The sequence below is a fragment of the Dermacentor andersoni genome, chromosome 7, assembly GCF_023375885.2.
Source record: "Dermacentor andersoni chromosome 7, qqDerAnde1_hic_scaffold, whole genome shotgun sequence".
Taxonomy (NCBI): Eukaryota; Metazoa; Arthropoda; class Arachnida; order Ixodida; family Ixodidae; genus Dermacentor; species Dermacentor andersoni.
In genome coordinates, this window is record NC_092820.1 from 114,663,053 (window position 1) to 114,690,982 (window position 27,930).

A 27,930-nucleotide genomic window follows, 5' to 3' on the forward strand; every position below is an offset into this window, starting at 1 on the left:
ACGCGAATGCGTCCAGTGATGGGAGCAGGCACTGCTGAGTGAAAATGCCATGAGAGGGAAAGTGCAACGAGACAGCAATGAAGGGACTAAAGGGGGCGGCGGTTGAGCGACATGAAGAGGGGAAAGGAAGGCAAGGGTGGAGCTGAAAAACCAGTCTGAGCTTTCTGCGTGTGAAGAGGCACTCTCCCCTTACTGATGGTAGGGGAGGGGATGGCTCCACGATGGACATGCCGGAACCTGGCAGCACTTGTTTTGCATCCACCGCTGGGTTCGCAATTTCGAGCGGGTCATTGTACGATACGAGACACGCATAATCTCAGGTCATATATAGTAAAACCTCGTTAAACCGTACCCGCTTAAACAGTAGTTTCGTTTTAAAAGTAGTAAAGCCAGATCCCCGACTCAGTGGCCATTGAACATAATGTGTTTTGTATCCGCATAAACCGTACCAGCTTATTGCATACATATCGGTTAACACGTAGCGTTTCCACTTTTCGTTGCGCAAACACGGCGGTGCGTCGTCTCCATCAGGCGGCTCGGCAGAACAACAAGCCTCAGAGATCAGCACAACGGCCTCCAATAGCCCTGTGCATTTGCGCTTTAAACCACCTCAACATCATTTCGGCGCCATGCCTGAGAGCGTTGCGCGGCCGTGCCTGAGAGTGTTGCGGCGTCGTGCAAGCGAGAACTGGAGTCATGCCGAAACTCGGACATAAAAGACACCGGGTGCTTAGCTTAGAAAAAAAATATTAAGAAGCGCTGCTGCGACCGCAAAGAGATGTCGGCTACTAGGTTTGACTTTTCGCCATCGTTGCTTCCGTTGTTGCCGAAGTGTCACCTAGCGACAGTGATGAGGACGACACGGAAAGCGACAGCATGGGTGATTCAGGCCCGACAGTGGCAGAAGCTGTGCGTTACGTCAGCCTCATAAATGCAATCGTCACAACGAGAACAGCACCCCGCAATGAAAAGCTGCCCGCGATTTCTGCGACACTACCGCGCCTGTGCACGGAGTATATGCAACGCCAATGAGGAATCTGCCATGCGAGTGTTTGCTGAGAAGAGGGGGCTGGCTGAAAAGCTGGCTCACAGCTTCAGCAAGTCTGAGGCTGCTGTCGTCACTGCTAGGCTGCCACGGCATCAAACGAAAATAACACGTTTGTCGAGCGAAGTAACTAAATACTGCATGTTTTTCTCCCTTTCATCGCACTCTCTCAGAGTTCCGTTTTTGACAGGTAACTGGGCGATCTCATGCTATTTCGGTTAAGCAGTAGTACCGTTTAGTACGTACTTTTTCTGAGCTCCGGCCAACTACGGTTTAACGAGGTTTCACTGTAATTGAGGTTTGTAATGCATTGCCTCCATAGAAGTTCGCCGGGATTGCACTTATCCGTCTTAAAGCTCGAGATGTCAAAAATTCAGGCAATGTATAACCGGGGTTCTACTGTAGTAGGACATACAAACACGCTCCTGAAGAACTCGCAGTTTTCCATTCTCCGAGGAGAACAAGGCAGGCAATGCAAGTACAGAAGCTAAATACCGAGTTATATAAAACAGAAAAATCTGACCTCCATATGGGCTTTTTAACAAGTGCACAAACTATATTAAATGACTTTTAAATGATGTAAGCCTACATATGCTAGTATCTGTATGAAGCACCAAAAACTCAGCATAGTAAGCTCTGTCGAGCCTGCAATTCCTACACGTGTAAATTTCGGTCTAATGCCAAAGCAAATGTGTGCAACGTTTCAGTACTCATCCTCAAAGCTTAAGACTAGCCACATAAAAGCTGTGGTCAAAGCAAAAAAGCTGCAAATTTTTTACTGCCAACGTGGGCCTTTAAAATTCTGGTTTTTAAACCCTTCCAAAACCTAATGCCTTGCCTCGCCAGTTTGCACACCCAGCAGTTAAGATCAATAGGGATGTGACCTTTCTGACCTTGCAAGGATTCAAGCTACAATCTACATTAACATGTTACTCTCAGCTAACAAAGCTTGAACTTGCTCTGAAACCATATGTTCCCTCACAAATCAATTCAAACACCTACATCACATAATTCAACCTCTTTGGCACCCTCGCGCAATTTGAATTAACAAGCTTTTACTGTCTTAAACAATGAGGATGAGTACTCAATTTCCAAACATCTTTATGATAAGGTTCACATTCCTCAGAAGCTTCAACGCGGGATTCTCTATCCACAGCTGCAGCTACGAACCAACAAAGCGACCTTGCTAAATGATTTAGTGGCAGCCTCCAAAGCACACCGACGACTCAACTTCTTCCACGAGCAACCCACCTGTTGAAGAGTGCTGGAGATGTGGCCGCCCTGTCCTTGAGTCCCTCGGAGGACGGGTTCATGGTGAACACAACGTGCAGGTTGCGCATCACCTGTCCCGTGAACCACTTGTACAGCTCCTCGCTCGAGTCCAGCATGAGTCCCTCGCGCTGCGAGCCCTCCTTGCACTGGGTCATGAGAGCCGCGTACTCGTCCCCTTCGAACAGGCCGGGCACCTCGCCGTTGGCCAGGAGGGTGTTCATGCGCTCCAGGAAGGACGAGTCCAGGACGTTGCCTTCGTCCAGGATGAAGCAGATCTTCTCAGCCTTGCAGCCAGCACGGCGCAGCACCGACCGCAGGTCCTCGTCAAAGTCCGCCGCGGTGTACTTGTTGTGGACCTTGATCTGGAAGACGCTCAGGCCGTTCATCCAGGCCACGAAGCGAGACAGGGTTGTCTTGCCCGCGCCGCTTACGCCGATCAGCAGAAGGTGACCCTGCCGAGGTGAAACGAAGTGTGCAGTGAGCTGTTTGGTCTTTTTTCTTTTAGGTTGACACATTTATTCAGCCGAGAACCATGTGCTGTTACGCAGCATTTTTGCCAGCTGTAGTTCACATACAAGAGAGGTTCAAAAGACGAGAGTCTGCTTGTCTTTTGCAGTAAACCATCGATGGTTGCATATGCCTATCCACAAATGTTTCGCAACCTCATCAGAGAATGCAGAGTCAAATGCCAAACAAGATTTGAATGCAACAAAGCTCGTTGAAACTCTTCACAGCTCCAGGCTAAATTTTCTGTCTGTCTCCAGCATCTCGTGTATTAATGGCATACGTTGAGTGACACTACAACAGCCTGATATGTGACAGTTTTCTTACCTGCGGCTGCCGGAAGATACGGTCAATGCGGAGCACGTGGTCAAGGACCTCGTTGAACAGGACCAGCTGCACATCCAGCTCCTCTTCATAGAAAATCTGAAAATTCGAAGTTTCAAGAATAAATTGCGGAGCACGCAATGCAAGAAAGCGCAATGTGGACGCAAGTGTGGCTGGAGCAAATCTGTTTTTGCCAGCTACTGAGCTGCAGAAGAATTCAACCTAGCATCACCAAACCAAAATGATGCCAAAACCGTGTCCCCTCTTCGCCGTCACTACGTAAAGGGAATTCGCAATTATTGGACGGTGTTGCCAATGTACGAACAAGCTTTCTGTCTTGATCTATATGCATCAAGAAACATAGCAACCCATTTTTGAGACCTCAGTTGGACTTAACATTTCCTGCCCTGGCGAGTAAAACTGACTGCCATGGAAAAGAACAGAACAGCACAAAGTGCCAACCTTGAGCCTGGCCTTGACATAGTTCCGCAGCTCGTCACGCTTGACAGGAACATAGTCCTTGGAGAGCCAATTACTGTAGAGGATGGGCCGGCCCAGAGCCTCGTCTTGGTTGATGTTGGGGAAGTGCTTCAGCGCCACCGCATCTACGTTCTCATCGGTCCAGGCACGTTCTTCGTCTTCCACCAGTCTGCAAACAAAGGGGGGAGAGAGAGAGAGAGAGAGAACAAAGTAAGCCAAATGAAACCATGCTATTTTAAGACCTTGCCTGAAATGACTTCCCCCTTCCAGTAAAGTGAGAAATCCCTGTTTTATGCCTGCGCCCATTACCGTATTTATTCGATTGTAACGTGCACACTTCTTCGATGACCCCTCCTCCCAAGAACAACAAAAATAAATACGAAAAAAAACACTTTCCATTGTAATGAACAGTTTCCCGTGACAAAACAAAAAAAAAAAAGACTTCGCAGTACCGTGCACCTCGTGCTTGCATACAGAAATACAACTTTCTCTGATTTGGAAAAACAGATTTACTCTCAACACACAAAAGTTGCGATGAACAAAGAAAGATGCAGTTTTGCCCGAAAGGTGAAGCATCGATTGTGATAGCAAATTAGTAGACAGCTATATGAAGTAAGAGTAGTAGCTTTATTGGCCATATAAACTTGTAAGCATTCGCTTACTAATTAAATGAACAAGCATGGTGTCATGTGCGCACAAGCACACATGAACACGTCTCACTTGATGACTGCGGGAACTCGTGGGAGTGAGAAAGTATGGTACTAGCAGGAGCGAGCGAATTGACTTTTGTGCTGCCTCTCGCTTCAACATGAACTAAGCGACGAGAACACAGTGCACACGAAGCTACCGGCCTTCGGTGTGCCTATGCGCGCAGGCTCTGTCCCCATCGCAGATCGCTTTCAAGATGGGGCCCGCGCGGCCATGCCATATGCAGCAGCCACTGGAGTAGAACGCCCCTTCTGTTTGTAGCAGTCCCGTACGCAAGTTTTGGGAACTCCAAATGTCCATGATACCGATTTCCGTCCATCTCCACACACATGATCACTTTCCTTTTAAATGCGGCATCACGATGAACTCTGTGGGTCTTCGGAGTCGGCACTTCCATGATGATAGAGCAAACGCCAAAAACGGGAAGACGAACAGTAAACCACACATACATACACGCACATGGAGGAAGCTACGGCAGCTAGGCTCGAAGCATGTACGAGGCAGCCATTTTGAAACGCCGATGACGGTATGGTAACGCTGATTTAGGGTCGTACTTGATACTAATGCGCACACAATTTTTGAACCCGTTTTATTGAAAAAGAAGTGTGCATTAGATTAGAGTAAATACAGTATGTACGCACTGTCTATGACAGCTTCTACAATGGGCTAATGCTGTCACTAATTTCACTCGCATGTCTCCACAGCCGGGAGCTGCCACATTTCTGCATAGCTCACCTTTGGCCCTGGCAGCACAGCAAGCTTAATTTTCTGCCATTAAGGAGCTTTAGATATTGCGCACGCAAAGTTAGGGAATGCAAAGCACAGGGCTTACAAAGAATGCAAGGAGGCTGTGGTGCTTTGTGTACGTAGAGGTCCCTTTGGCAGCCAAAACCATTTGCATACGCAAGAATGTAAAACTCCCTATTGTGGTGCCAGCATAACCCATCCGTGTAACTAGGGAATTACATCGAAGCTATGATAAGTTAGCCTCGGCATTCAGTGGAAGCCCTTCTTAGCTCTGCATCATGCTTCAACAGCAGCCTTCGAAGTAGACGTGTAGAGGTGCCGTCATCTCCTTGACAGACAAAAGCTTATAAGAGGGTGCCATACTGCTCTGCTGGAGAAAATGCACCACCACACCGAATCCTACTGCTATGATCACGCGACCCACAACACTCAATGCAACTAGCTGCAACAGAAGCTGGAGACATGAAGAGTAGTAACTTCCCTTCCGAGTCTGTACCGCAGCAAGCGATGGGCAAACGTGTTGAATGAGCGATACACTGCCGTCACACCTGATGCGTTGCCTCTCGCAGAAATGCCATTGCAATGTTTTAGAAAAACGATAAGCCTCCACGACAGCGGACTGACTGCTCAGGGTCATCTGGCGTACCTGTCCTGGAACAGGCGGAGACCCTCGTGTGCCCAGATGCGCACCAGGCCTTCCACGGGAAGCGTCTCGAGTGGCCGCAGGGCCTCACAGATGCCCCGCACCCAGCGGGTCAGCTCACGCGGGCTGTACACATAGTGCGGCTGCATGTCTTGGGTGAAGCGCTCCTGCAGAAAGGGAGAGGACAGGTGCATTGCATGCAGCATCACCCACGGTGTGACCGCAGGAGACAGCTCTGACACCCAGACACCAAAGCCGAGCTAGCAACTGGATGCGGTGGAAGTACAGAGTAGTATAATGCAATAAACATGAGGAAGCATGGGGAATAAAGAAGCCCAGTTTAGCTTGGCACACTGAGGTGTACTTGGTGCATGCAAGACCTATTGTTCGTAAAATTTGATTGATATCTCTACAGCGCAGAGGACGCAAGTTTCATACTTCATGCCCAAGGCGAAACTACCAATTTATGCACGTTTGCATGCTGCTCACTTTTGAGAACACGAAAACAGTTAAGATTCATAGAGCCTGCCATTTCTCCTGGCAAAGACAGGGGAAAATTTGCACTGTCCTTCCTTGATTAGGGGTAACATGTGGGTTTGGTTTGAGCTTGGCTGTGGGCATGCCACTAATGTATGGTTTGTAGGGCCAATTACTGGAGGATGGCCCTAACCATAAAATAGCCCAACCACAACATAAAAAGTAGAACTTGCTAACCCTCTTGATCCTCTTCTTTTTTTTTTATGGAATGTGCTATGTCACTGTTACCAAATTAAGCATTGGCATACAGAAATGCTGACTGCAGCCGACTTAAACCAGCTCAAGCATATTCAACTGGCCACGCTTCCGCTATTCCAACTACACTCGACTTTCTGCGCTCACTTACTGAGAACAGGCACAACAGTTCGTAATAAAAAAAAAGTGAAGCCCACACACACCTGAGACAGAAGGTAGAACTCCACCATGGCTGCAGTGAGGGGTTCTGCATAAGCTCTGAGTGAGGGCACCATTCGCAGCATGGCACGGTTGAAGGTGCCGTAGATCTGCTTCAGCGACGTCTCACCCGGGTAGTCGACGTAGACCACGGGCACGTGTCGCAGGAACCTGGTTTCGCACGTAGGGTGCAAACGTGAGGCAGTGGGATTTGGGCAGACGGCTAAATCGAACAGCCAATGCGTGGACAATTATCCAGCGCAGTTTCCGAGCTTAGTGACTATGGCGGTGTCCGGCTGAGCTCGAGATTTCTGGTTCGATCACAGCCGCGACAGCTGCATTCTTATGGGGGTGAAATGCGAAAATGTTTGTGGCATTTAGATTTAGGCACAAGGTAAAGAACCCCAGTTGGCCAAAATTAATATGGAGTCCCCCCCGCCTGAGGCGTGCCTTGTAATCAGACTGTGGTGTTGAAACAGTAAAACCCCAGAATATTTTTAAAATTATTATTCCGGTGCTGTTTACTGCTGGAGTAGTGGCAATGGTGTGCGTAACTCGAGACTTCCGTGTCTTTCTTGTCCTAGGCTGTTATTACTGGCCTAAGAAATTACATGGCAGGTATATAGCGCAAAGAGGCAAAGTTGCTTCAAATACCTTTAATTTGCACTCTGTGGGACAGTTTTGCTACGATCTAACAAACTTCGAGGAACCTGCCAAGGATATGGCCGGAGAAGGCACACAGTCATGTCCCTATTGAAGGGCCATGACTAAAAGAAATCTTTCAAACTAAGCTAATTTAACTCAGGTCTAAGTTTACCAACAGTGGAAAATGTAACGTACATTAAACAGTGGAGGTATGAACACACACACAAAAAAATGGAAGTTTTTTTCATGGTTGCTAAATAAAGATACCAGTCGTTCAAGAAAGTTGGTATACTACACTACAAAATTCATATGAACTGCACCAACTGTCACATGCCTTGACCACAGTCTTCCAATTAAAATTTTTTTTTTATTTGTGTTACGGCTCCAGTTAGTCTGATGCTCAGCAACGTGCCTGTGTGAGAGTGGCTTTCGGCCAGGGTCTGTGGGCGGATTGCACGCGCCAACAAACTGGATGCGCTCCAGCCGGACCCAGGTGTGGTCCGTGGTTCGGTAGAAGCCTCCATGCTCCACCAGCTGCCGCAGGAAAGAGATCACACGCTGAGTCCCTGAAAAGGTCAAACATTACATTTAATTGATACCTATGACGGAACAGCGCTTCAAGATGCCTCAATATAGTTCTGGCTTAAGGGGCCCCTCACCAGGCCCCATAGCAAATTTTGGTTATACGCTGGAAGTTGTTACGTGTCCTCAAGGGAGCAAGAATGTTTCAAATCAGCTCATTAATAGCAGAGATAGAAATATTTCAGTTTTTTACTTGCCCTGTCTAGCCTCCGCAAGTGAAATTCCTTCCCTGTGTTCTCCCATACTAGACCTCAAGGATTGTGTCATGCATAGGTCACGGGCCCCGCCTTTTTTTTTCTCCTCGCTTTCTTTTTCCCCTCGCTTTCTTTTTTTTAGCCGCTGTACACGAGATGTTGTGATTGGCTGGCGTCGCGCATCGCACGATTTTGCGCGCTGTGCACAAGGACGCATGACTAGCGGTATAATTCAGTACTACACGAATACTGAGGCAGAACAAGCGGATCGCAGAGCATGATCACGTGCTGGAACGCGGTAGAAAATGGCATAGATTCGGTACCTGCGCACGTGACTGCACGACCGTGGGAACAAGCAGACGAAGCGGAAGTAGACCTCTCTTGCTTCGGTGCGAAGTAAAACAAAAAACACACAGGCATTCTGTTTGTGTGTTTTATTATTTCTCTAAACTTCCGTTCGTCAGTTCAAGCAACAGATCACACAAATAACAGATGGTGCCTTGAATAATTCTCGAAGTGATGTATCACCACGAGCAACATAACACTGCAGGCCCAAGTATGTAGGTGCAGGGACGCGAGTATGTCACCGTCCGGCTTGGAGTGTAGCAGCCGCGAGGAGAAAGGAAAGCGGCGTTCGGATTGAAATTTCAGACCTTTCCGCGGCGTGTAACGATGTAATTCTTTGCACACGATTGCTGGCACGCATTGCATGCTCTGCGCTTGTCAGCTCAATATGGCCAGACCTGGTGAGGGGCCCTTTAACAGATGTGTGCTAGCCAAGACCAACACCAGGATACCAACAGACAACGAGCAGTGCTGATAGCGAAATCTTGAGATGCTGCGTAAAACTAAAGCATGCAGAAACATTACTGATGTGACCAACTTCACTTCATTCACCTGCTGGTGTAAATGTGTTGGCACTGGCACAATTAACACAGTGTCATTTTTGTGTGCATTCTTTTTGGAGAGGTAAATTGCGTAAACGAATGTTTCCAGTACATTGCAGGTGACCGCTGTGCTTCAAGATGGCGCTGCCAGTGATGCGTTTGCCAGAGATGTCCTCCAGTATGTTGGCATACACCTATGCTTTTACATTCCTGCTATGAGAACTAATGTCGCAAGCATGTAAAAGCTCGAACTGCAATTCCGAAGTTCTTGAAGGACATAGCACCATCCATGAGCTGTTTGTGCTTTTTCTGTTAACAAAGCTGGCGACATTCTTCCCTCGGTGCTGAGCACAACCTATGAAAGCAGGAGCTTCCGAAAGAACACCACAGACCGGACCTGACCCCTGCCCGTACAAACCAACTCCAACCCAGAGTTCGGTGCGTGAAGCGCTCACCGTACTTGTCCATGTCGGGCAGGTTGATCTCGTCGCAGAAGAGCACGAGCCACTTGCCCAACTGGATCGGGGAGAGCACCACGCCGTTGGGGGTGCGCCGGTACTCGCAGTAGTGGTCAAACGTCTTCAGCAGCAGCTCCGGGGTGGTGGCGCTGGAGAAGTTGAGGCCCACGACCTCCATGTCAGGCAGAGAGCGCAGAGCGGAGAACAGGGTCATGGTCTTGCCAGAGCCGGGGGGCCCGCACAGCACGAGCGGACGGTGCTCAGCCAGCCACGTGTAGAGGAGGGCCTCGTGCCGCACCGTGTCCACCGTGGGCACCACCACATCCGGTGCAGCCACCTTGTGGGTCTCCACTTCCACCTGGGGCACCTTGCTCTGCCAGAGGGTCCACTCGCCTGTCGACAGGGACACCTGCAGGGCCAGAGCACAATGACCGTCGTTGTTGAGCAAGTTCGTTGTTCGTACTAAGGCAAGAAAAACAGTGAAAGAGCGCTGCTTTCCTGCCTCAACAATGACTGCCTGTGTTGAAAGAATGAGAGCATGCGTTGATGATACATCAATGACAGGGAGTGTCTGCCTCAATGACGACGAGGAGCGTCCGTGTTGACAATGACAAGAATGATGCTGAGCATCTGGGACAACAATGACGACCATGACAATGAGCATCTGTGTTGACAATAACAACAATGACAGCAATTGAACAATATGACGAGCGGCTGCATGGTACTGTTTTCTCGCATCGTTTACCTTGCCTCTAGCATTGTGCTCCTGCCTTGACACAGCAACTACGTGCAGGATGGCTTTACCTGCAGAATTAGCCAGCTGGCTGCAAACCATAACTGTTGCCTTGAGCAAACACAATCAGAAGGTGGCTGATCATGCTGAAGTAGCCAGCTAGATGACTACTCACCGGGGGGCAGAAAATTGTGGGAAGTGCTGCCACTGTGTGGCTAGTCTTGAATAGAAGTAGCCAGCTAAAGAAGTTTTAATAATTATCTCACCTAATGCCAAGGCAGAAACAATGTTGGAATATCGAGTTAGATGGCTACTTGAGGAGAAAGCTGAGGAGAAAGTCACTGCCTATTGCAATGGCCATCGATTAGAGACTGCCGGCGCCTAAAGCCCTACTATGGAAGATACTAGGATTTGCAAAGCAACATCAATTCTATTCCCAGACGTTCCACACAGCCAAGAGCAGACTACATACCAAGCTCCTTTCGATGCTTGCGAAGTGTTGGTTATATTCTCCATTTATAGCAGATTAAAAATATATATATATATTCTAAGAAAACCAAGGCTCACTTACCTCATAGTCAATAATGGGCAAGCCTGTGTTGGCTGGCAGGGACACCGTGGCGACGCTGCGGATGAAGTCGCCCAGTTCCGAGCGCACCTTCAAGCGGCCGTCGCCCGCAAACGACCACAGCAGGGCGTACACGAGGCACTTGGGAATGTACTTCTCCAGCTGGTCTTGCTGTGGGGCAACGTGTTTAGGCTGAAGTCACTTGAATTCGTTACGTCCATGCAAAGGCAGACAAGTTACTCCAGGTATGAGAGGGCTAAGACACTCACACTAATAGAAGAAACGTTAGAGAGGTTTGCTGTGATGTCATGTATGTATCTTGCCGATACTGTCGCAGGATACATTTTGAAAGGTTCTAAGGGTTGCGCATCCGGAACACAATGCAACTCTTCATTAAGGTAAACGTTAGAATAATGACGAGCAGACACTGCCCAAGCCCATAGCATCACCGGAGCTGGTGTTGGGAGCGTACAAGGTAGCGTAGCCACTTGTGTTCCACCTTCTGTGTTTGCAAGTCCTCAGCCGGCTGCAAGGCTGACCTATTCAGTATTCCAAATGCGTTTTATACAGCTCAGCTTTATATGTACCATTAGTTTCCCTTTAAGTTTATATTTTACACAAACAATGGTATGTTCTAAATGTTAACTGCTATCCCTGATAAGTTTCTCAAGAAGAAAGACTGGGGACACAACATCCAGCCAATTCATCTCTGGGTGATGCGAGAAATGTGCCGAGACATGTTCCGGTGCATCTCGCAAAGCACTCTAAGCACCGGTGATGGTACGTCCTACGAAACATCTCTGCTTGTCGTCAGACCAACCTGCATCATGAAGTCTGGGTGCGAGTGGTTGTAGGTGAGCACATTGTGCGTCGCCTGGTTGAGCATGGAGAAAAGGGAGCCCAGGGCTCGGAAGCGAGTGAAGTCCATGACGTGCTCCTGTCGCGAGGCCCACTCCAGGGCTCGGACCACCAGGCCTTCGCTGCCGAAGTAGGGCTGCAGGATCAGCGCCACGTCTCGCTGGGTCTGCACGCCGGGAAGAGGTGAAAATCATGAGCAATGACATTGTGATACTGCACGGAACTAGGCAGCGGCACGGAACTAGGCAGCGTCAATATTCAACAGCACGAGGGTTGCATTGCGAAAGCAGAACACAGGACAAGGTAAAAACTGACGAGGACAAGTGCTACCTTATCGAGGACCTGATCTAGTGGCACAAGCTAGTTTTTCATCTGTCTTCTTTATCATGAACACACTCCAACTTGCCCAGTTTTCTTCTCTTAAGGAACAATCGGGACTGTGCTTGTCCTTGTCAGTTGTTAGCTCATCTTGCTTCCCGTTTTCATGCTGTAACCCTGGCACACCTGAATTAAAGGTGCAACTGTATTGACTAGAAAGTGTGCACTGCTTGCTGTACTCATGAACGTCATTCATCGAAGCTTCAGTTAACTTCATGTGCATAGGCACTAAGCAGGTGGACGTGTGGAAAGCAGACTCCAGCACTAAGGAGTACAATGCTACTGCTAGTGCTAGAGAACAACCTCAGTGCAGCCAGGACGCGACACTCGTGAAACCCGTGCCACGTTATTCTTGTCCCAAGTAGCGCAGGTAGAAGACTGCTCTCCAACTAATCCTTCCTCAACGAAGAACGGCAGCCTAACTGAAGCACCATTCTGCAGCCACTTGTGCAGCAGCAGCCCTCACCTGCAGTGTGGGCGACAGGGCATCCTCCTTGGTCGAGTCCTTCTTGCCGCTGCTGCGGTAGGCCGTGTGCTCGTCATCGGCCTCCTCCAGGGGAATGTGTCGCAGCCGCAGCAGGAAGTGCTCAAAGATCATCTCGGTGCCCAGCACGTCCTCACTGAACCAGATCATGCCGCACCGGGAGACGGTGGCCAGCGTCGCGAAGCGCAGGTCCTGCACCTCAAACATCACCCGCACCTGCACGGGGAGGAGGAGAAGTGGAGGGTCACCACTCCACGGATGCTGGAGTCGAATCGATGCTCAGAGGACTCGGTGGCTTCCGAGACTATGCTAAATTGAGGAGTGCTCTGGTGAACTTTGATTGGCCACTTAGGCAGCCACACTAGGCGCAGCAAGCAATGGCCCGAAAACTCGGCAGTAAAGCAGAGCCTGCGCTAACTACTTCGATGATAACAACAAAGCCTCAAACAAACCTGAACTCAACACAGCGCCTAGAAGAGGCAACGGGTGTTACGAGGCTGTCTCGACAATCAAGGAGCAGGTTAAACGAGAAGGGAACTACTCCACCTTCAAAGCTGCTTCATTGTAAGCCATTGCTCGAACGACTATTCAGTAATTTCTGGCATCCATCAGCAGAAACATTCAGCTGCTGACAAATCAAATTGACTTCCTTATGTCCACAGCGTTGTGTTGAGGAATTGCTCAGCCTTTGTTGAAATGCTTGATATACAGCTATGCATCCTACAGGAGACCAAACGCGCACTGCGACACTCACATTGGGCGGCAGGCTGAGTCGCTCTCCGTTGGGCAGCGTCAGCAGCTTGTTATCATCCAGCACACTGTTCAGGTTCTCAACCCACTCGGGGTCAACGTCACCGTCGAAGATGATCCACTGGCGCTTGTTGATCTCTCCCCTCACGTTATCAATAATCCTGAGTAGAAGAGGAAAGGATGTTGTAGCCCCTCTTATAATTGCTCACATTGTGTTTATCGCACACAAAAAGAGAAGCTCAAATATTCCTTTTCATTGACCATTAGGCCAGGACAATTCATTCTAAACAAACATTGGGTCGTTCTCGATCAATTTTAAAAAAGCTGGCATATCTGCATGAGCAACGAGGGCCTAATAAAAGTTAAAACCTCAAAATGTTTGCATCACATTCACCAACTTCAATATACGACCACTGAACAGCTTGCAGAATGCCCTAGCTTGCGCTCGACAGGAGCGTGCGTAATGGTGCTCTGAAGCGTTAAACTACAGGCTAACATCATGCAGGGAATTATGTGCGTCAATTTGCCAAAGCTGTGCGCAAAAGGGCTGCCTTGCAGACTTCAGAAGACTGCCTACGCTTAATATGCAAACTAGTAATGGCAACAAAACTAAAAGCACCCCTCACTTTCTCAGGATGTGTGTGAAGAGCCCGTCAGTCCACTCGCGAGTGTTAGGGTCAAGTACACCGTAGAGTGCCTCCTTGGAGATGGCCTGCAAATAATAGAAGCGCGAGTTGGCATGAAGCAGTGCCGAAGACAAGCTGAACCAGAGATGCAACATAGCACATGGGATTGCTCCAAAGTTTAAACAATGGTTCTTAACATACCATGAGAGGCTGCTAAAACAAAGGCTGCCCCTAATAAAACAGGTTCGCAGTCTTTTTTCCTTAGCGACGAAATTAACAAAAAAGAATGAAAAATGGAAATTGGAAATCCTCCTGAAGATAGCCCGAAGTACAAAGGAAGCCCAAACGACAAGTTCCTCAGAAGATAAGCTCCACAGCTGAAGAAAAAGAATTTGTCCTTGTCCGGGGATCATGCCTGTCACCACTTGTGAAGGCAGTTGCTCTACCAACAGCACTAACTAGGAGGCTAGCAGACGGCTGCAACTCAAGGCTGGAGGAATACGACACAAACTGTCCAGAACAATCAAACCCTTTCACAAGACTTCCTCCACCTCGTTAACTTCTGCGAACTCCATAGGCAAAGTTGTGGCTTCACATTCACACCTGGTAAGCAGCTTCATCAAAAGCAACAATGCTCACAAGTCAGCACAGACAAGCGAGAAACCTCGCCACTAATAAAACTGGTTGAAGAAGCGAGCCGATTACCTTGGGGTCGATGACGTGCGCCACTCCCTCTATGCCCTCAAGGCGCTCGAGGGCCTTGAGCAGCACCTTCCAGGCGGTCGACTTGCCGCTGCCGCTGGGGCCGACCATCATCAGGCCGTGGTTCAGCTGGGAGATCTGGTACAGCTGCAGAACCTGTAGGTCGTGACGTGAAATGTGGGTCAGCTTGCATCCGTAGAGACCATGACGCTTTGAGAGTCAGACGGACACTGAATCAGTCTGCTATGTGATCACGGTGTCTAGTTATGGCAGCTGCACATAGGCACGCATCTCTGTCAGTAATATTTATCACTGTCGCCCTGCAATACAAAGTACTAACAGTATTCAAGGCGAAATTTGACCACGAATACTTACCAAGTCGCCCAACTATCATTTCTGCCACTAACAGTACTTGTGCCGACAGATGTTCGGCTCCACAGTTTCCTTCTGCGCTGGTTTGTGTGAAAACAGTCCGAATGAGAAGTTCAGATGAGGCGACAGCACACAAACCTGTGTTTCTGGCCTTATCTGGTTCATCACAAGCCTAACATGGTAACTATCTCCCATCATCAAGCTACTGCTGAATCACACTCAATTCACATCACCACCTCATAGAAGGTGCGTCAGATGCAGGAAATTTGCAGAGCCACGCTGTATAGAATTTGCACCTGAACAATGCAAGCACAATGTAGCATCCAGGGGAAATGAGATACTTCGAAATGTGTCGAAGGGTTCCACTGTGGTGCGCTCATTCTGGACAGCTTTCAGACGTGCATGACCACTTATTCGCACTTGTTTTTTTATGTGGCTGTGTACAACCAGGCCCAGACACATCCAATTACGCATGTACACGCACTGTCGACCCATGCGGGAAACCTGCAATTACCTTCTCCATCCAGGCCCCACCCTGCTCCTCGCCCTCGCCGGCCACCAGGAACATCTCCTGGCAGACCTTGACGATGTGCTCCTTGAGGGAGCGCATCTCGGCCCGAGTGTACGACACGCCAGGGAACACATCAGACAGCAGCGAGAAGAGCAGCGGGATGTCCTCGGCCACCAGCTTGGGCACCATGGTCTCGCACACGCTCTGGATCAGGATCTGCAACATCAGGGCGTGGTTGGGCACGAGTCGGAGCAACACTGCTACCACATTGTGGAATGGGCTCAAACTGTACGTCACAACATCTGCGCAAATAACAGGCTCCCATCCCCTCTTCGTTTACTTCTGCTGCTGCTTTCACATGAAAAAAAGAAAGGCTCTGGGTGGTAAAGATGTTTGCCAAGTTGGAACCAAATCTTTGCTTGCACACGATCGCCTGCACACAGCTTCCCCGACTTTCACTGTCCGAGAGCCTTGAAGCTTTCGAAACCTCCCGAAAACGTCAGTGGGCTGCATTGCTGAGCTGTCATTTACGGCTACGTGCACAAAACAAAAACGCAACATGCCCCTGCTTTGTTCCACACGGAACAGTAGGAAATCTCAAGCTGCTACAATGCTCCTAGCAAGCATTTTAACAGCCACGAGTAAGCAACAGATGTGTCTTCTAAATAATGCACCAAACTAAGACTCATTTTTAAAGACGTAAAGGTTATCAGGCTGGATCTGAGTTTTCGTTCAGATGCATGATTGACAATGCACACCTCTTGTTCGGGCAGGTGTTCGGCGATGGAATTCTCCTCAATGGCTCCCTCGCCCTTCTCACGCAACTCGTCGCGGATGCGCTGGATGCGGTCACGCTTGATGTTGCCCGCACTCACGAGCACGCTCTTCAAGGCTCGGAGGCCAAAGTCGTAGTGCGACTGGTTGGACAGCTGCTCATTGCACAGCCTGCGATAGAATGCAAGAAATTTGAGCCCCTGGTTAGCTGAATCGATTGGGACAATTTAAGCATTATGAACAGACGACAATAAGCAGGTAACAATGGAACTGCTGCATTCATTTATCTAGATGAGTTCGGAACATGACAAGAGCGCCTGCTAGCGAGTTAAACTTACTAATGCAAAGACCAATGAGAAAGCCAGCTCACTTGAAGAAGGGCACAATCTTGGAGGCGAGCTTCTCAGCCGTGCGGAAGCCCTGAGAGAAGAGCATGACCTGGGCGATAAGCTGCCGGTCGGGGCTGGTCATGGCCAATGAGCGGAACAGCTTCTTCAGGTTGTCGGGAAGGTTGGAGCGGCCCGCATAGCCAGGGTTCATCGTGATGAAGATGGCCATGTCCGGGTTCACCCGCACCTGTTTCCCAATCAGCTCCACAGACAGCTGCTCAGTGCCTGCAGAAAGAATCGGGAATGTAGGGACGGCAATCCTCGGACAAACATTTTCTCCAGGACTAATTTGACTGCCGTCGATCATGGACATATATCAAACTCGAATGCGATCCCAAAATATTGTCATATATTGACAATCCAAGTTTATGAAACGTTCCTATCTGAAGTTTGAAACCTCAGCACGTTGCGGACAGTTTCCAGAGATCGTGAAAAGTGGGAACTGTAATTCATACTGTAATGTAAAGATCCGTCCAAGTGAAGGTTGGAGTCGGATTCGTTTAGGCAGCTCGCTGAATCCTAAAATGCCGTTCGCAGGAAGCCTTTGCCTACAATACAAACCTCGGGGCAGCATCTCCAATTCGGCCTTCCACGCCCCAAGCCGCTCAGACTTAAGAGTGGATGTCATCCAAGCTTTCTTGTGGAATGTATATCGGAGCGGGAGGACTTTTGCGTTCTTGAAGCAGAGGGGCGATCTGCTGTTGCTGATAACAAACGGCCGCAGTTCGGACGAGGTGCAGCGAGCAAAACTCATTTTCCCTCCATGGCACGTATTCAGATTCAATCTCTTGTTTGACAGCATCTCTGAAAACAGTGCCGACAATAATTTCGTAATCAATAGACTCCCTTTAAATCGAAGACATGAAAATTTGTTCGTCTTATCAGAAGAATAATTGGAAACATGACCAGGTGCATCCAAATATCTTAGCTCAAAACGGTAAATGAAGTGGACTTAAAACGGGCGAAAATGATACATAAAGAATTTATTTAGCTGAACTTAACAGAAAACTGTCTTCAGGTGGTACTCTTGCTTGGTTTCCTCCAACCCATGATGGATATTCATCACTTCTATGCAAATCAGAAAGTAGCCACACCATCATCTCACTTAATGACTTTAAACATCCTTCCGTGCCTTTGTGCTGCTGGAAAAAGTCGCTGGAAAAATCCTCCCAGCCCTTGCTGCAAGGCCAGCAAGGCAAAGAAAATGTGCAACGCTCCTAGGGAAGGCAAGGGTACACGACCGACAGCTGTTGAGGTGGCAGAGAGAAAGGATGGCGTCGATGGCCGACACCGGTGGCGCGGGCGCGTTGGAGAGCTTGTAGGGCCCATATAATGACGTGAGGTTGCATGCTCCCCCACTAAGAAACGGCACTGGCCAGGAGAGTTTCTCCGCTCCCCCTTTTTCTTTACTTCTTTTTTTTTTTTCTCCTCTTGTTTTCGCACCTGTCCAAACGATGTGCACCGCAGGCCTCCAGTAGGGTGCCTCGAAGTGAACGCCCCCTGGTGTGGCGCATCAAGGCACCCTAGCCTCCAGGATCGGTAGCGGTGGCGGTCACTCGGAATCTTCATCTTAACCGAAGAGTACATCCGAGGCGGTCTGTCTTAAGCGGATTTTTGTTTGCATTGAGTCTATGGAAAACCAAACAAATGTTCCCATGTTGTTCGTTATATGCGAGAATTCGGCTTAACCGAGTTCGTCTTAACGAGAGTTCACTGCATGCGAGTTCGAAATTTCCAGGATTGACCGTACATATTAACTATCTTGCAGAAACCTACTTGGCCATTGGGGTGTGGCTAATCAAAAACGAACAGCATTCCTTACCTAGCCACTTCTGCAGGCATTGAGTGCACTAGGCCAGTCAGGTGAAGGCAGTCAAGATTGTTTTATTCGACATCTGTGCTGAAAAGACCTCTCGTGGCACCTCCTCAATGCAATTTAATACATCTGTTAAAAAATGTATCTGCTACATTTACCAGAAGTTTGTGAAACTAGCCTTGTACCGTATGCATCAGCATGAGGTCTCCCGACTGGTGCAGACAAGCAAAAAGTACCAGAATGAAGCCTCATTGCTCTTCCCCGCCTGCCGTCTGCTTTTCCAGGTTACTACCCGGGTCTGCGTTGGCATTTAGGCATACCTGCCGGCCAGCTCGATGCGCGTTCCAACACAGCAGTGTACGTTGGCGTCACGGTACTTTAGTAACCTAACTGGCCAGTTAGGATACCAGCACACTTTCCCCAACCCAACACGGACTAGCTTAAAAAAACACAGGGGTACATATAAGCAGTGCTTACCCCTTCCTCCCTCACGGCTGCGCAGGGTCTCCTGGATCATCTGGATCTGCTGCGAGACGGCCGAGAGCATCCGCTCCTCGAGCCGGTTGAACTCGTCAAAGCAGCCCCACGCACCCACTTGGCACAGGCCCACAAAGATGCGGCCCATGGCCTGCACGCATGGAAAAGAGAAAAGCGCAGAGCGTGGTAAGACTCGGAAAGGTGCCCGTGGAGCGTACCTTGCTTTTTGGTTGCCAGCAAGGTTACCAAGCAAGACTTGAGAGTGAGCCAGTAGGTATTCCATCAACGGTAGACTTGAAGCACGAAGGAAGGTGTGGTCATTTCTCTAGTGAAAGACTAAATAGATAAATTTGGTGCTTTTTGTTTTTCAAGGCAAAACTAATGTGGTCGAGTGGATTCTAGCACATACTTGTCTACGGATGTTCAATAGCAAGGTGATGTAGTAATGCAATGTGAGATTTCTGCCAGTTAGCGATATTGTTTTTTTACCTTTTTTTATTATATCGTATTTAGGAGATGGTCACCTTTAATTGGCGCCGGCTACTCCTCTTCACATAGGCATTTTAAAAAAGCTAATAAATCGCAACAAATGTAGTGAAATCATAACAACACTAATTCCGGCAACATAAGTACACTAATGTCCCACTATAACTGAAAGACAACTCCAAATCATAAAAACACAAACTCCAGTCATGTAAGTAGACTAATGCCACGCTAAAACAAAAGTGAACTCAGTAACACAGCAACACAGAGTCCAGTCACACATGTGCACTTAAGTAAACACAAAGTCCGGTCACTTAGATAGACTAAAATAAGGGCCCATAAGAAATCGCGGATTAAATTCCTATGAGCTTGTCCGTGCCTGTCCTTTGCTCTCTGCTTATTACTTTTCGCTTCAAGTCTACTAGTTGCTGTCGACAGAAAGTCAAAATCATTTAATGAACAGAAAGCTTGACATGTTGCCGTTTCTTGAGTGTCTTGAAAAGCAGCTCAGAATGAAAAAAAAGGTGAAACGTCTATAGGCCAATTACACACACTCATCACCGCTTTGCACTTTGTGGTTTCTGTCCTTTAAAATGCACTAGCCCACAAGTGCTACAGATTAACAGCAACATTGCAAGAGATGCCATACTGAGATAAGGAGGCAATACCCATTGCATGACAAAGGCTGAAAGCAAAGTATAGGCATGACATTGACCCCTTTACCTGGAAGTCAAAGGTCTCGTCACAGTTGAAGACTAGCACGAACCGGCCCAGCTGATGTCCAAGGGCCTTCACCGACTCGGTCTTTCCAGTGCCAGCCGGTCCTGCGAGGGCACAACCGAGGCAACTGCTCGTAAGAAAACACACGACGACTAAACATGGCTATGGTTAAACACACACTAAAGAAAAAATCTGTTTAGACTGACACAGCAATCTTTAAAAACTACCTTTTAGTTAATTTTAGAGTAATAAGTTGGTAACGAGGAGAGTAAATGAAAATAAGTTTTCTTAATTTTTCAAACTTCATGCCCAAACCTCAGCATGGCTGCTTCAGTGTGACCTCATGAATTTCAAAGCATCTTTTTCATATTCGCGCTGTTGGGCCTAAGTAAAAGTTCTTGAAACTTGCCAGGTGCAGTTTGACTCTTTCAGAGCACACTGTAGTCCACCTTTACCAAACAAAAAGTTAACTATGCCAGAGCAGACGCTGTCAAAATCTGTGACGTCCGGGTGAGCTGATGCAAAGTTCCGAGGTAGCGTTGCCGCCCTTCAGTCGTTTTTGAATCGTTGCTCGCTTGTCAAGGCTCCTCTCACGGTAAGTAAGAGTGAGTGTTTTGTGACTGTAGCAGGTTAACTTACTAAAACAGCTCAGTTGAGTGTCCCTATAATGTGCAAGCACATCTTTCTCACCGAAGGGTGATCCTCCGAGACGTGCCTCCAGGGCCTGGGTCATGGTCAGGTAGCAGCGGTCCGTCAGGGGCGTCTGCACAAGTTTGTCCTGTACGCCCAGGTACTCAAAGCCGTAGCTGAACCGGGCGTTGGCCATGTGGATTGAGAGCTGCCGCAGCACCTCAGGCTGCCGCGGGTCGAAGTAGAAGCGCATCTGGCTCAGCCACTGGAAGTCCCGGGGCCCCTTGACGCCGCTCTTCAGCAGCGAGCGAGTGACGTCGCGCTTGTGCACGAACTCAGTGATCTACGCATGAGAGGCAACAGAGGAATAGCAGAAGTTTGGCATCGCGTAGCCAGGAAGACCTACATAAACAGCTAGTTTTGGAGAAGCTGACATTTACTTATTACTGTGGCCTGGCCAATAGACCACCTCTGCAGCCCATATCTTTTGGCAATGCCAGCATCGCTTGCTGCTACCCGAGGGCAGCGTGATGTCATACGAGGAATTTAGGCTGGTGATTGCATTGCCGCACTCCGACAGGGTTATTCTGGACCTGCTCTTGGGTTTAGCCAAGCAGCTCTTGACGTCCCTAAGTAACCCCTCCCCCAACCTTTTTAGTCTACATAATAGGCCTTTGGGCCAACTACTACTAACATTCTTGTAATCATCATCATTTATGTCGTTCATATTGGAGTTCTGCTGGGCTATACCAGGAGTGGACAAGAAAGAAAAAGAAGACTTAATTCGAATGATGCAAAAGCAACTGAAACCATACAGTATGTATGTGCCAGTTCATTACAAAATATAAATTCAAGGAAAAGAAACAAACTTGGACAAGAACATCATATAAGCTAGGTGACTAGCTATAAACTGAATACTATGCTACAGTAAGTAGGAATTCTAACAATGACCGAGTTGTACCAGGTAACAAATTCCCCCAATGATCAAAATTCCTATAATAAAATACAATTAAGAAGGGCAACTGAAGCACATCCTTCGTAGGAGCTGTTCTCCCACTTCGATTTTGAAACAACTTGCTTACTACAGCTTTTTGCTATGATTTGTGACAATGAATTATTGATTATATGGTAACCTTATGCACAGCTCATAGCCTGGCAGGGCAGCAGCTTCCACTGTTAATGGTGCCACCGAGATTTTGCTTCTGCAGCAATTTACAATTTTGTTCCAAGCTCGCCTTAAACAATACGTACGTGGCATAGATAATTAAAACTAGAAATCAAGGGTGTTTGCCATTTGTTGACCTATTCAGCTTTAATGATTCTGGGAACTTGCAATTAATCACTGGTGTGTTCAACCAATTATGGTATTCACGAATACACATGCCTGCACCAATGGCTTCTATTTACAGACATTATCGCATTTGACGTCACCATGACAACCCTTTGCCACGAATGGCAAAGCGAATATCTGCTTGTTCTAGTTCCATTCTTTGCACTGTTCTTCACAGTGAAGCAATGCCAACGAGCTCAAGCTCAGACATTAATAAAACCATAACACTGTTACAAATGATGACAGGCCGACACGTTGGTGGCAAACATTTACATTATTACCGCACTTCGCGACTCTTCCCCAACGTTGTCCACATGCTGTCCGTCCTTGCACACTACACGCAAGACGCACCTGCGTGCCACCCGTGCCTTCCTTCATTTCTGGGTGCCACACTAGCGCCACCTGGTCCTTCACCTGGCAACCATAGCCAACCACATGCATGACCTCCGAGAACCGTGGCTTGCCTCGCCTCACTTGGAGATCTGTCCCCTTGTGCCACCACCACTCTCTCCTCCCAACATCTCCGACAAACTTACCAGGTGCTCGAGCTTCTTGCGCCGGATGGGTGGCTGCTCCTGGAGGACGGAGTCGGCGAGCACGTTGAGCGTCTGCTCCACCGACTGCAGCACGGCCTCCAGGGGCTGGCTGCTGGCGTCCGGACCGGCCTTCTCCATCGTCTGCAGGGCGGCCTCTACGTCCTCCGACCAGGAGATTTGCGCCGCCAGCACCACAATCTGGCTCTGCACAGGAGACCGAGAGAGAGAGCGACCGCATTCAGGGTGCCGCACGAGGCCAAAACGCAAGGAGTGCGCTGTGTGAACCGAGACGTTGATTGCCGGCCGTGACAACTTGGCAAAGCATTGGTTCGGGTTGGTTTCCACAATTCCTAGATATTTTCGTCGAAGTTTAGGACGACACTAAAACACACGAAACAACAGGCACGTGCACTGTCTGGAGTTCATCACGACGCAGAAATTAGCAGCGTCAGCTTTTTGAGTGTGTTGAAACAGTTGTCAATTCCTCGTATGGCTGGCTTCAAATATTAAAGTGAAGAGTCTTGACTCGGTGCCAAGCACACTGTTCTGGCATAATACCAGTAGCCCTATTGCCCACATGTGCTGATGTCTCTGGTGTGCCGAGGCATGCGAAAGCGATCAAGAATATTACCAGTGCCACTTTGGAAAGACTTCATGTGGTCTATGCTCGGCCAGAGGGCTTCTATGTTCCCGATTTCACTCATCTTGAAACTCCCCTTATCTCGATACTTGTTCTGCTTTTTACAGCTTTGCGTTAACAGGCTTTTGCTGTATTCAGTAAAGACCAATACAGATTAACACTATGTCAACTTTTTAACGCAAGGTCTGCTCCACTGTTCGGTGAATCTCAAAAGAAGGTCCCAGTTCACAATGTAGTTGGTAATGAAAAAAGGTGATCTGATTGAAAGTAAATGACACATGCGAAACCTACAAAGGGTCCTGATAATTATGCTATTTTTAATGTACTGTTATCTCCCAATTACTCCTTCTTTGAGCTAGTAAATAAATTCTGAACATTCACACAGACAAGCTGTACAATTCAGTTTAGTTTAAACTGCCAGCAACAAACACGATTAACCCTTTGAGGGTCGAATTATTTTGAAAAAAACTTTCCCAGGTGGTCAAATTACTTTATTGCGGATATTGAATGTACAAAATGTATAAAGTCGGGAATAAATAGTAAAAAATAATTAGGAACAGTATTTTGGTGTCGGCATCACTCAGAACTGCAAAACGTTCAATAGTATTTCCGAGCGTGGTACTCCTTGAAACACAGGTCTACGCACAGCGTCTTATCGCAGTCTGCACACCTAAAATGCGTGTCTGTCCTCTTGGAGCGTGTCTTGTCATGTGTTGGCGCGCACATGACATCTCTGCGTGCGGCTGCCTTGGGCAGAGGTCTGAGGCACCCTCTCGCGTAAGCGCGCTGCCGCGGAGAGCGAGAATACCTCGCGAACGGCGCTGATAAGCAAGTGGTGATAAACAAGCTAAGAGCAGTGCCAATCAAGATACAAATCAACTTCCGCTGCCCCTGCGAGAGCGTGCTGACAAAGAGAAAAACCACGTTTCGCGCGCTTCCGTTGCGATCGCGCAGCGGAACCGAAACCGCGAAAGCGCGTTGCCACTGAGAGCGAGAATACCTCGCGAACGGCGCAGATAAGCAAGCTAAGAGCAGCGCCAATCATGATAGAAATCAACTTCCACCGCCCTGCAAGAGAGTGCCGACAAAGAAAAAAATGATGTTTCGCGCGCCTCCGTTGCGATCACGCGGCGAAACCGAAACAGCCAAAGGGGCGTTGCCACAGTCTGAGTGACGCGCCGAAGCTAGCAATCAGCTCTGGTTATCTCCCCAAGAAGGTAGCACCAATTTCAAACGCATCTTGTAAGTGCTAAGAGGTGGCAGCACCTCCCGGTGAGCACGCATCGTCATTATGGCGCGAAATTTTAAACGGAGGGTCGGAACCGTACCCGTACGGCGAAGACCTTGCGGGACAGAGAACCGCCGCCGTACATGTACGGCGAAAACCTTCAAAGGGTTAAAGGAAGCAGTTGTTCTGAAGAAAATAAGCTCGCTTGCTGAACCATTGGCTCCAGCATTAAGACATCCACCCCCCCTTTTTTTTCCCGCTGATTATCGAGTAGTTATGCATTGCGTCCGCCGCATTCCCGTGTTATTTGTGCCACTCGCAACCCAAGCCTCAATTTCCTCACCTGGTATCGGTCGGTCCAGGCCATGTACTCCTCCTGCTTGATGGTGCCCTGCTTGAAGGGCGCACTCTCGGCCACGGCCGAAGCCAGCCGCTTGGCCAGCGTCACACGCATCTCCTTCTCCACCAGGGTCAGCCACTCGTTGATCTTGGGGTTCTCCGCAATGGACACCGGTGTGCTGAACACCATCTGCAAGCACACACACAAGCAAAAGAAAGGAGCTGACACTTCTGGTGCACAGGAATGACACAACAGGCATGGACAATCACACAGTCATTTTGTCCTAGTCTTTCTCGGTGTCCCCTTTCTAAACCAAATTGAACGACCCATCTTCAAAAGGAACAGATTCAGGATGCGTGCGAATGCAACACTAAACTTGGTAAAAAAACTGTTCAGAACAGGCTCCACCCACAACAGCATGGCATCCGCCCTCTGCGACTCCGCCTGCCAAAACACTGCACAGAAAGACTAATATTTAGGGGTGTGTGAATAGTAATTCTTGAGACTTAAACAAATATGAATCTAATAGTGCCAGAAGCAAACCAAATAGACTGAATATCAAATATACCAGTAAACCCTCATAACGAAATCTCTTCACTTGAATTATTGCGTTACTGAAAATTTCTGCCAGTCTCGATTCGAACACACGCATTTTAAACCAGATTACTCGAAGCACACCGAAGAGCCGCTCCACTGAGGGTTAACTAGCAAGGAGCCTGCCTGTGTGTTCTCATGGTGGCGCTCAGTGCCTTTAACGTCAACTCAGCGAGCAACCCTCTACGTCGGCAGCGACACCATCTCGGTGCTGCCTCCATGCTGTGCCCACATGTTCTCAGCGATGAGTGGCACCGTTGTGGTGCCATGGCAACGAACAAGAAGCGGGCACACACTCCTGACAGCACTCATCGCCTTTCACGCCGATCAAGCGAGCGCCCCTCTCTGTCGCGAGCCGTTGGAATCGCGGTGTCTATGCAACCTTTCCCTGCATGCTGCTGCACCCGCGTGTTATCAGCGGCGAGTGATGCCGCCATGGAGTCGTGGCGCTGTGGAAGAAGTGCGCAATGTAACAGCTAAATGTTACTCCATGCAGCCTTCCGCATGCCCAAGGCCATGTCACAGGAACCAAGACGCACTACTTCCTTTGCGTTTGTGTGCGATCCAAAATGTGCCCTGTGACACACGTATTAGTCATCTGCAGAGTTGTGCGATTTTGGCGCTACTTTCTTAGCTTTTATTGAGTAGTCGCTTTTATTGAGTTACCGCTTATATTGAATTTTTTCACCATCCTGTTCACTTCGGTATAACGAGGGCTTACTGTATTTTTAGAATAGCTTTCAGATAATGAGTGGCAATTTTCACAGTAGTTGTTAAACAGTGTCCACATCCTAGTATTCATACCGTCAGCAAATTTGTCATTACATTGGACATTATACGAGGCTCCCTAAGAAACGTAGCCTGCTCCACTACAGAAGTTCTCATGTTTTATACAGTTGACTTCGGTTAATCCGTCCCTGACGGGACAAACAAAATTGTTTGAATTATCCGTCGGGTAGAATTAAACAAGATGCAGAAAAAGAAATGACAGAACATACTGCTGATTAATTTGGCAATAGCCCGATTATAACATGCCCCCAAATCAAATGCACGCCCACTTTCAGTGTGCCACAGTACAAAACTAATCTAGAGAGAGCATTAAAGGTCGTAAATGAAGTAAACATCTAACGCACGCTGGATTTTTTAGCAGGACAAAGGGGCAAAGTTCCGATATACTGTATTTACTCATATAATGATCGCACTTGTTTTGTAAAAAAATTGACGCAAATTCAGGGGTGCGATCGTTACATGGGTTAAATTTCCCGCAAAAAAAAGAAAAAATTTTTTTCATCTCGCATTTGCTGCGGGATAACAACAGGTCTACAAATAGGCCGCTGCCGCTGTATGTAGTGCGGGACACCAAAACAAAAATGGCGGCCGGCGGAGCAAGCCGAATGCCCTGAATGCGATTTTTTTCTTCTTGTGAGTACATTATGTGCATTGAAACAGTTTCTTCCGTATCAGTAATGAATAATATCGTTAATATCAGTAAGTTTGTGGCAATAACGTAGCCATATGCACTTTGAGGGGACAGAAACAGATGGGCGCGCTTAGCTGCCAGTGACAGGAACACATGGCGGGCATGCTGCGGAAACTGCGGAGTTTGTCTTCATTACTATCCTAATACGGCACGTTCCCACTAAGGGTGGGCGAATATCTTAGCTGTGTTACAAGCGTCGGCGTATGAATAGGGTACACTTCTAATGTATCAGTGTAAACGTGGCTGCTATCGTTGCTGCTCGCGATTTGTTGCGTGCCCACAAGTGCAGACGAAAAGAATCGAAAGGTGCCTTTTTTGTTGTTGTAGGCCACAGCCATTATAAAGCCTGCACATAATAAAGGTGAGTTTGGTTGTAGCCTCCGTTTTTTTTTTTTGGTCGTGGAAGTGCGGAAAGTGATGACAGGAATGAAATGGGGCATCTGCTTGAGAATGGTTGGTGCGTGCAGACCGCTTGGTTTGTCTTGAAGAGTCGTTCGCGTAGCATTCGACAGATAGCGCGATCATTATTAGCTAGACTTGGCCCACGACATATCGCTGCGGCAAGTTCAGGGTGCGATCATTACACGGGAAATAAAAAAGAGTGAATTTTGACGACAAAATTCAGGGGTGCGATCATTACGCGAGTGCGATCATTATGCGAGTAAATACGGTATATTGCACAGTGGCTGCTAATTTCCTGAAGTCAGCTTCGCCGCACTACAGACGTGTTATGCGGCAAAGCAGACCAATGCCGCAAATGCAGCTTGCAACCCGCTTTTCTTGGGGGAAAAGAAAATTTGTGCATTAGAATCGAGTAGACATTGCAATCAGACATTGTGAGCAGCCGTTATCGCTTGAAAATCTTTCTAGGGCAGGCCAACAATAATCCTTTTTGGCGGGAGATGGCTTGCGTTCAACACACTCACTGTCCCCAAAGCTCTGGAGATGGAGAGGCTGCCAGTAAAGGGGTCTCTATTGAGGTCATAATAGGGGTCAGGCACGTGCACGCTGACTGGACAAGTTCGAATTATCTGGAGAAAGTCGCTTTTAGGATCGAACAAACTAAAGTTTGGGCCCATAGAAACGCATGGG

General features: G+C 48.3%; 1 protein-coding gene across 2 annotated transcripts in view; it reads right to left on the reverse strand.

Annotated features, from left to right (window-relative positions):
* Positions 1-27,930, reverse strand: part of Dhc64C (dynein heavy chain, cytoplasmic) — a 114,061-nt gene that overhangs the window by 41,653 nt on the left and 44,478 nt on the right. For both annotated transcript variants that reach the window (XM_050181170.3, XM_050181169.3), the window contains exons 28-48: positions 24,768-24,953; positions 22,557-22,760; positions 20,751-21,033; positions 20,064-20,164; positions 18,858-19,008; positions 16,546-16,789; positions 16,160-16,346; positions 15,405-15,617; positions 14,522-14,674; positions 13,817-13,902; positions 13,195-13,351; positions 12,423-12,656; positions 11,541-11,744; positions 10,724-10,891; positions 9,417-9,828; positions 7,711-7,864; positions 6,659-6,824; positions 5,727-5,890; positions 3,608-3,794; positions 3,149-3,244; positions 2,297-2,769 (exon numbers count right to left, since the gene is read on the reverse strand). In XM_050181170.3, coding sequence (XP_050037127.2) covers positions 2,297-2,769; positions 3,149-3,244; positions 3,608-3,794; positions 5,727-5,890; positions 6,659-6,824; positions 7,711-7,864; positions 9,417-9,828; positions 10,724-10,891; positions 11,541-11,744; positions 12,423-12,656; positions 13,195-13,351; positions 13,817-13,902; positions 14,522-14,674; positions 15,405-15,617; positions 16,160-16,346; positions 16,546-16,789; positions 18,858-19,008; positions 20,064-20,164; positions 20,751-21,033; positions 22,557-22,760; positions 24,768-24,953 — 4,223 coding nt within the window. The remainder of the gene's footprint in view (positions 1-2,296; positions 2,770-3,148; positions 3,245-3,607; positions 3,795-5,726; positions 5,891-6,658; positions 6,825-7,710; positions 7,865-9,416; positions 9,829-10,723; positions 10,892-11,540; positions 11,745-12,422; positions 12,657-13,194; positions 13,352-13,816; positions 13,903-14,521; positions 14,675-15,404; positions 15,618-16,159; positions 16,347-16,545; positions 16,790-18,857; positions 19,009-20,063; positions 20,165-20,750; positions 21,034-22,556; positions 22,761-24,767; positions 24,954-27,930) is intronic.